The 9,032-nt window shown below is 38.8% G+C and overlaps 1 protein-coding gene across 2 annotated transcripts in view; it reads right to left on the reverse strand.

The window, feature by feature from the left end:
* Positions 1 to 155: 155 nt before the first annotated feature.
* The window catches only part of fbxo25 (F-box protein 25), a 13,533-nt gene continuing 4,656 nt past the window's right edge, over positions 156 to 9,032 (reverse strand). The window contains exons 3-8 of one of the 2 annotated variants that reach the window (XM_013911228.1): positions 2,719 to 2,822; positions 2,008 to 2,057; positions 1,795 to 1,887; positions 1,601 to 1,694; positions 847 to 1,028; positions 156 to 539 (exon numbers count right to left, since the gene is read on the reverse strand). In XM_013911228.1, the coding sequence (XP_013766682.1) occupies positions 303 to 539; positions 847 to 1,028; positions 1,601 to 1,694; positions 1,795 to 1,887; positions 2,008 to 2,057; positions 2,719 to 2,822 (760 nt within the window). In that variant the 3' untranslated portion in view covers positions 156 to 302. The remainder of the gene's footprint in view (positions 540 to 846; positions 1,029 to 1,600; positions 1,695 to 1,794; positions 1,888 to 2,007; positions 2,058 to 2,718; positions 2,823 to 9,032) is intronic. The other variant, XM_013911227.1, reaches the window with a different exon arrangement.

The raw sequence follows: 9,032 nt of genomic DNA on the forward strand, positions 1-9,032 counted from the left end.
AGCTATTTAAAACACTCTGGGGATAGATGCAATTAAAACAAGAACAGTGTGTATTTAGATATAATCAAGAACAATTCCTCATTAACATCAATCCTGAAAGAGTGCGAAAGGTCTAAGATAGTGTGCTTGGGTGTGTGTGTGTGTGTGTGTGTGTGTGTGTGTGTGTGTGTAAGAGCTAGAGGATAAGCTCATTTGCGAGCTGTGAATAAATTGTGCCAACTCTGCCCTCTAGTGGTTAACATGGGCTCTACTTCTAGTTCTGAAGCAATCCAGTTTTACAACACTCGACTATATATGTATGACTAAAAGTAATAAAATCTTAGATCCAAGCTCAAATGATTAAGTGTAATACTCACCGGTCTGTCCGAAAAGTGAAAGAGGCAGAGTTTCTTCCACAGTGTGTTGTTCTCACTTAGGATGTGCAATGTCGGTGTGGCCTGTCCCAAGTTAATGATGTCACAGGCATCAGAGAACTTATAGAGGATCTTGTTTTGCATGTGCAGGGGCAAATCACTGAATGTCATGCCAGTGCACATTTGCTGAGGAAACAAGAATCACAAAAAATAAATAGTGGACTAACAACACTTCTGTATTTCACATTTCTCCCACATTAAATTCAGCTTGTAAATTGGACCAGCTTGTCAATAAGTCATAATTCATAAGCAGGTACAAATGGAGCTACATGTATAGCACTGTAAATAAAAAGGCAGATTTTTAGCCTACTTCTTATTTTAAACAGCACTCTTATGACAAGTCAGCGCAGACAGATTTCCAGCATGGCTGCTATTTTAGATTGCTGCCTGGAAGTTCTGCGGTCCACCTACTCTGCGATTTCAATAAAAATACCTTGGGGATCTGGAGGTTGTTCAGCTCCTGCTGCCATTTAACAATGGTTTCCAGACGGCACAACCAGATGTTGACGTTTCCCACGAGGACACACCTGCCATGGATGGTCAGACTGTGCAGGGTGGAGCTCAGGTCTTGTAGAAGCTCTTTGACGAGGCGTGGGTTATAGTGGTCCTCCAGAACTGGAATAAAAACACAAGCAAAAGAGAAACATGAAGGAAAACACCAGGGCTATTGAGGAATTTTTTTTTAAGGATCATAACACATTTTTTGTTGTTGTGCGGGCTCCTGCCGTAAACCACCCCATATACATAACAAAAAGACAAATGGAAAACTAATATTTCTTTTTACAAAAAAGCTTCAAGTTTGCAAAAGAACTAAAATGTGTTTACCAGAAATATACACACCACTGAAGGATGAAAAAAAAAAAATACAGTCCTGGTCTGTCCTTTGTAACCCTGTAATGATGGAGCATGCTAGCCCTATTGGTTTTGCGGTTAAACATGAGACTGCAACGACTGAACAGCAGGATGAGAGAAAGCATGTTCTGATCGCTCAAAGGCTTCACATTCACACACGCACACACACAAAAAATCTATAAACATAAAAACTACTTTTCCCAACACAAAACGCCCTGAAAAAAACTAAATTAGAGTTTAGACACTGAAAGCCGCTGACACCAAAAGTAATAATGAAAATAAAGAGTCTGTCTGTGCAATTTATCCCTCAGACACCCCATGTCAGGTCTTCTCACCCTTTCTTACAATCTTCTCCAAGATATTGAAATAGTTTTTCTGGGCAGCTCCACTCAAAGACGTCAGCTGTGATCTGGCTATTAGCTGAAAAAGCTGTGGGTGGCAGAAAAAAAAAGGAGGAGCTTAAGATGCGCTATATAAGTCATACAATTAAAAGGTTTCTTTAACATCATGTACGATCATCAATGCTCACTTTTGCAACGTAATTAAATCTTCTCAAGTCCTGAATAGCGCTGGAAAAGTCTAGCCGGTTGAGAGCTTCGCCGAGTGTGCAGTATCCATGTCGCTGTAGGTACACATCAGAAAAAAACATGTGCACACAAGCTCTGTTAATTAAAGAACTGACTAATGTGTATTTTCCATTAAAAGACAATCGCTCCTTTGTGTGAAAAGCCTCAGTACTCACTTCTTTTGTGCTCCCTTTCTGAATGTAGATCCATTTATCTGTGAAAACAACTAAAAAAAAATGCAAAAACAAACATTTTAATGAAAGCTTTCTTACAGTTGTGCATCATTGAATTTTACATATTTTAATGACAAGAGAGGGACAAGATATTTCACCTGAAACTTCATGACTTTTTAAAAATGTATTTATTTGAAAAAGTTTGAGTCAACATTGAACATTATAACATTTCCAAAGTCTGAAATTGTTTAAGGGTTTCTGTATGGATTACATTACAAGTCTTACTGATACAGTAGGATAATGATATAATACAATCAATTTGTGCTCTCTAGAAGAACTGATAGTTATGAAAGTTTCAAGATCATTTAAGGGCAAATTATTATTAAAAGTATAAAAAGTTACTTCACTTCAGATTTTCTATGTAAATCTTAGCTATAAAATGCAGAAGTACTTAGGTAAGCTAGACAACCTCAAAAGGTGCACAAGAGCTGCTGATGTGCTTATTAATATTATAATGGATGCACTGCATCTGGAGACGGAGGACACTACAAATTGATAAAAAAGACAACATTTGCAGCACAACCTTAATCCAAATCCCTGAGAGTTTTATTTCTGTCTCACTGACTTTTGCACTTTTGTACACATTGCTTTTAATCTTCATGCCACAAAAAGTTCCCCGAGCCAAAACAGTGATTATGTGCAGCTGAAACTCACACTGGGATTTAGTGTTATTGTTGTAGAAGTCCTTTTTCCTCTTTGTGGTGGAGAGCTCACACACATCTCCAACAAACAGATTTTCATTGTTGCCATTGCAGAGCCTGTTTGGACAGAGGAAACATGTGCGTAATGCATTAATAACACTTCCACGCAAGTCTGAAAACACCATGTAATTACAAACCACCGAACCACTGTGGCGTCGCCCTGAAGCAAATCAGTGACTTTTTACTGATAGCCTGTGTATCACAGTTGCACGGCAAGATGGCTCATAGCCAAGTTAGGTGATGTAGTGTTACTGAACTTACAGGGAAAACCAGTGTGAGAAATAAATAATTAAAGATCAGAGGAAAAAAAGAAACTGAACGAAACCTGTTGTATTACTGCTACACTGATATGCAGGCCAAGGTCAAACATGTCGGACAGAGGTCTCAGAACATTAAGCGTGCTGTATCTAATCTTTGTTGTTTCTTGCCTCAGGGCTGTGTTATTTTTGATAACACAGAACTTAGCATTTTCGTTGTTGACCTCAACTTCACATTGCTGTCGGAGAACACTCAAAAAGGCCGAGCTCCAACAGAAATACGAATTAAAACATGTCACATTCAAGTCAACATAGCGAATACAGATGTTCCCAGGGTTTGTGAAGACGTTTCTTACCATTTTTACTGCATAAAAAGCCTAAAAATTCAGATTACAGTCCTGTGTTGTGCGAGAGACTTGTTGCTTACTTTGTGCCTGTTCTCTACTCTTTCAATCTACTTCCACAAAATTAAACCACCAATTAGGTAAATTATTACTATGTCTTTACTAAATTCAGGTCAAAATATTAACTAATACTCACAAAACAAATTACTTGTTGAGTACAAACAAATTAAAACAACTATCTACAAATAAATCTATGTGAAAAACAATAAAAAACAAAAAACAAGCTGCAAAACTTCAATCATGAATAAGAGTGTGATCATGGAGTTCTGGTTCGCTGATTTTCTAATGAGCGTTGTGAGACAGATCAAATTACTGAACTAAGCTGGTATCTGATACACTGCATTAATAATCCATTGGTTAAATTAAGCGGCAACACTTCCAGCTAAGAGAGAATTCTTGGTAAGCTAACCCCTCCCTGGGTGTCATAGGGTGAGACGTGGGTTCTTTATCGGCCATGTCACCAGCCTGTCATGACTGACAAGACAGACATGCTTATATTTACATCTAAAGCCAATTCAAAATCACTGGTTAACCTAACATGCATCTACACAGGTACAAGGAGAACTTGCAAACTATACACAGAAAGGTAGCATCTACCGAGTCCACTCAGGCTCGGGATTAGAACCCAGAACCTTCTTTCTATGAGGCAATAGTACATTGTACCATGGTGCACCCATAGCCCTTGAGTAAGTCAGAGTCCTGTCAGTGGGGGTTTCCAACTCAGGGTCATCATATGGGTCATGTAGTCTTTAAATAGTTCCCAACAGTGCTCAGCGAGCAGTTGGAAAGTCTGCTGATAACACACAGACTTGTTTTTTAATCTCATACCTTTTAAAAATGTGTTTCCAACTTCTGTGCTGCTATATCTCTATGATGTGACTAGCATATGCGCCTAACCTTTGGAACTAGTGGATGCTTTTTTCCTTTTTTTTTTTTACCCGATTGCTTTCTAGAGGTTGAAGAACTTGTATATTTGGTGCATTGACAAAAATGTCCAGTGCGGTTGGTCCCATGGGGCTTTATTTGATATGTTTTGTGACTTTTTCCTCTCTTTTTCCTGCTCTTAAGCACTGGATTTTCTTCTTTTGCAAAACAAGTTGGTTTGGACCAATCCTTTCTACCCCAATGTAGAATAAGATCTTGCGAGTGGGGCCTCGCAGAAGCACAAAGATAGCGGGGGTGGACTAGTGAAGACGGAGGGGTCAGGACAGGGACAACTTTGCATATTCATTGATCTGTCCATGCTAACAATCAAAAAAAAAAAAAAAAAAAGGAAAAGAGGTAGAGTTACATTTAATACATGTTAAGGCACGAAGGGAATTTTTTCATGGAAAACATCTTCGAGGAGAGCTCCAAATAAGACCCTAGGGCAAATGGATGGTATTTATACAGTCCTTTCTTTTGAACTTATCAAAACACTAACAGTGCAAGCCACATTTCACCATTCACACGTATATTCACACCATTAAGTCCATTATTCTGTGGACTTTATTGATCAAATAAACCAGTGGACGTACTGGGTATGCAGTCTCCTGGTCAAGGACACTTCAACGTGTAAAACAGTCAAACCAGGGATCAAACCACCAGGCTTCTGATTAATGAACAATCTAATCAACTCCTGAGCCACAGCTGTTCTACATTACACTGGTTATCAATTCTAATATACTTCCAGAAGCATATTTAAGTTGGTCTTATGGAATAAGAGGCCAACTTAAATTTTCTCCAGCATAAGTAAAGACATGGCTTTGCTTGTCTGACTACAGAGTCAGCTGATCAGAGTGAATGAGCTCCACAGTAATCCCTTGTCTCTATCCATTTATCCAGTTGCACAGGCATAAACACAAACACACTTGCAAGCGCAGTAATCTGTCAAAGTGAATTATAAAAAGGTGGAATTCAATAGGGTGACTTTCTTACACAGGCTGCACATGGAATAACCGTCTCCAAGGAACCAATAAAAACATCACAAAGGAACAACTTATTCAAAAGGATTTGTGGACATTTTAAAATCCTCAAATAAAAGATAAACAGGGCCCTGAAGGGAGCACGTAGTTCCAAAGGAAATTAACCGAATACAAAATATAGTATGAAGACTTTTAGATGATGTTCTAGTCTCTTAGTAGACAAACACATTTGATTAAGTTCAATCAATTTACACAATTACTTGTAAGAGAAATGAGCATTAAACTGAGGTTCAAACACTCAACTGACACTCGACAGCATGAAGATCAGTGACCAATTTGTTTTAGATTTACACACGCACTGTGATCTGAAGTACTTCTGTAACACTGTGTACCATTCTAGTACACACCCAGTGTATTGTCTCCTTTCTTTCTGGCCTACATGTGGTCGCCTGGCAAACGTACCTCGGTTGCCATGAGGTCACTGGCTTTGTGGAGGGAGACTGCATCTGAAGAGCAGCCAATTTGCCTAAATGATGTAATTAGTTATTGTCTGATGACAGGCTAAAGACTGCTGACGAGTCACTGTGGTACTGGGAAGTACTGTTAGTTAGACAGAAAATTCCCCTGGCCTGAAGGGGATGTCACCAACTGCTACTGAGATGCCACCAATTCCACCCTGTCAGTACCAGCGTGACACGAACCAAACCCTGCGTGTGTGTTTACGTTTTATGAGGCTTGCTCATGAACTATTGTCCACCATATCAACAGTCTCTGGTCCTCACAATGATCAGAGATGTCACCAGTTGACTTGAGAAGATCACTTTTCAGTAAACTCTAATGAAAATGCAACAAAATAAACAACAAATTTCTAAACAACAGCGGCGAGGGAGTCAGATAAATTCAAGATGTAGAAGGACGTGCCAACATATAAATGCCTAGTCATATACAATGAGGCAATTAATAATCCTCCATCCAGTAAAACTCCAAAACACAAGCAGAACAAGAAGCTGGAGCAGAAAAAAATTCATACAAAAAAGAAATGAATGAATACAGAAAATCCCCTCTTGTCTCCTCATTTTTACAACTGCTCACTGCCAGTTGGCACATGTCAAAACAATACAAGTTTCCTGTGGAGAACAACATGAGCTCTGCTGTGGGAGGCCACATGAGCTGCAGACAGGGGCAGTGTGTAATAAAAACCAGAAAGACGAAAAGCAGAAGATGTTTTTTTGGTTTAGCTGATCTCAACAAGCTGTTGCCATTAAAGTCTTTAATCCACTAAGCCCCATTATTTGAACACACAACAGCCAGCGTGTTTGAAATTGGAGGTTATCATTATGCACTGTTATCATGAAAGCCAAAGCTTGTAAAATAGTTATGATGTCAATTCTGAGAGGGAACCTAAGGTGTAACCTGTTGTTTTCCGTGATTAGGCTCAGTCATGGCAACTTATGCTTCAAACCTAACCAGCTCACAAGCACATTAACTTCAACTCATTTTGTTACAATCTAACAGCATGCACGATGAACGTGTGTGAAAAAAAGAAGTGTCATATGCACAGAGGTTTAGGATTAGCTGTATATACTGCACACAGGTCACATTCAGAAGTTGTTTGTATGATATTACTATGTAGTCAGAAAGAAAAAAGTTGAACTGTGTGATGTAAATCACCTCATAAAAGCCTAGATGTTATGGCACCAATTCTAAGCGATTTAATGGTTCGTGAGCACTTCTGGTCTTATTCTTGTAATTTCACCAAGAAAAATCCACTGTGTCCTGGTGGTTTGAGACGGACCATGTAATTGGAAACATTAAGCTTTTGTTTTATATTCCTATCATTTAATTTCCTGTCAACTCTCCACTGTTTTCTGTTTAATAATGGAAAAAAAAATGTTTACTTGAAAACCTTCTGAGAATGCTCTGCGGATGCTGGACAGTGTCTGACAGTCATGTCAACATTTAGAGAGAGACTTGGCAGTCGATCAGTTGTAGTCAGTCCATCTTTATACTAAGAGTTGCAGCGACATTAAGATTTAAGGCACTATTGGAAACATTGGTTTAGTAAGAAACACCAAGCCAAAACACCCTAATAAAGTTTAATATGCTTAAGTGAAAAAGTTATGACCCTGTAATACTTTATGCCCTGAGAGAAGCACGACTATACTTGCTGTGATTAAAACCTTGAAAACTTGCCAAAAAAATCGAAAACAAAAAACTTTGACACTTTAAAATAAATAAACAAACAAAAACACACATGCTTAGACTATTCTAAAACTTCACCACATTCATAAGACGGCAACCTGAGACAGAACTACTTGTAGAGGTAGCATAAATAAATCTGATCAAAGACCTTCATACATACACACATAACAAATTGGTTATTTCATTAGGAATTTAGTAGGATTTCAAAACCCCGATTGAGGGCTCTGTGAGAAAATGGAGTAACACTTCCCAGTATTAAATTGAGCAAATCAAATTCCCACTACCTGATACATTATGCAGTCAGCATAATTACCCTTCTACAATCCAGAATTCTTCTAACCAAAATTCCAAGTTTTCCCAAACGGTAACAGCCTTCTCTACCTGAGGTTGGCTGTGAACTCTCTGTCATTATTACCACATGGTTGTTTCATTATTCCAGACCTAAACTGACCTTCTGCTGGAATTTTGTGTCTTTAAAGAGGGGTTTTTTTAGCTAAAATTGTTAACCACAGAGCAAAGCAACTGAACTCTGAACTCATAGAAGTGGAGCTTTTTCACACGAGTCACATCCAAGCCTTTACCCGAAGTCTCCACACTGTGTTCAGACTCAGAGATGATTAAGGAAAAGGTGAAATTACGCTGAAAGCTCAAGTAAGCCTACTTTCTTTTAACACGGAAAACTGGAAGAATCACAAGAATAATCAATAAAGAATGTGACTTATACGCAGAACCAGATGAAAATCGAATCTAATCAATATTCGCTCCACTCTCACAGCGAGCTGTTTGTGTGTTTTGTCACTTGCTGTGCAAGTAGTCTGCAGCATTGAGAAACCTTGATGAGATATCACATTCAGATTTGTCACAATTAAATAATTGGTCATAATTAGGAGACTCTTTTTCACATAAACACAACTACAAACACTCTTTGCTCTTACAGAACTACAGGATTCACTGCCAAATCAATGTCATTGAAAACTATGTTAAAATATGTCGACTCAATTATTTTTTCTGTAACAACACTCTTTGGCAAAACCAAGCTGAAATTATGGGAATGTACAGTATAATCACCTCATAAAAGGTCAAAAGTTTACATACAGTCATCGTGAGGACCAATGTCATTGCGGATGGTGGCTGTGGCTCAGAAGGAAAAGCAGGTAACCTACAAAATTGAAAGGTTCAATCCCTGCTCCAGTTTGCATCCAAGATACTGAACCTGAGTTGCTCCCGATGTGTTCATCAGAGTCTGGATGGGTGTGAATGTTGGACAGAAAAAGCTTTGAGCATCACTGTTGCCTCAAAGCAAAAACAGAGGAAGCTGGGCCAGATAGCAAAAGCATCTGCATGAGATGGGACACTGAACCAAATATTAGTGGGCGCATATGTATACTTTTGACTAGGGATGGGTATCGTTTAGGTTTTATCTGATACCGGTGCCAAATCGGTACTTTTGAAACGGTGCCGGTGCTCAAACGGTGCTCAAACCGGTGCTTAAAGAATGGA

The sequence above is a fragment of the Pundamilia nyererei genome, unplaced genomic scaffold, assembly GCF_000239375.1.
Source record: "Pundamilia nyererei isolate P.nyererei 1_Seehausen unplaced genomic scaffold, PunNye1.0 scaffold00058, whole genome shotgun sequence".
NCBI classification, from domain to species: domain Eukaryota; kingdom Metazoa; phylum Chordata; class Actinopteri; order Cichliformes; family Cichlidae; genus Pundamilia; species Pundamilia nyererei.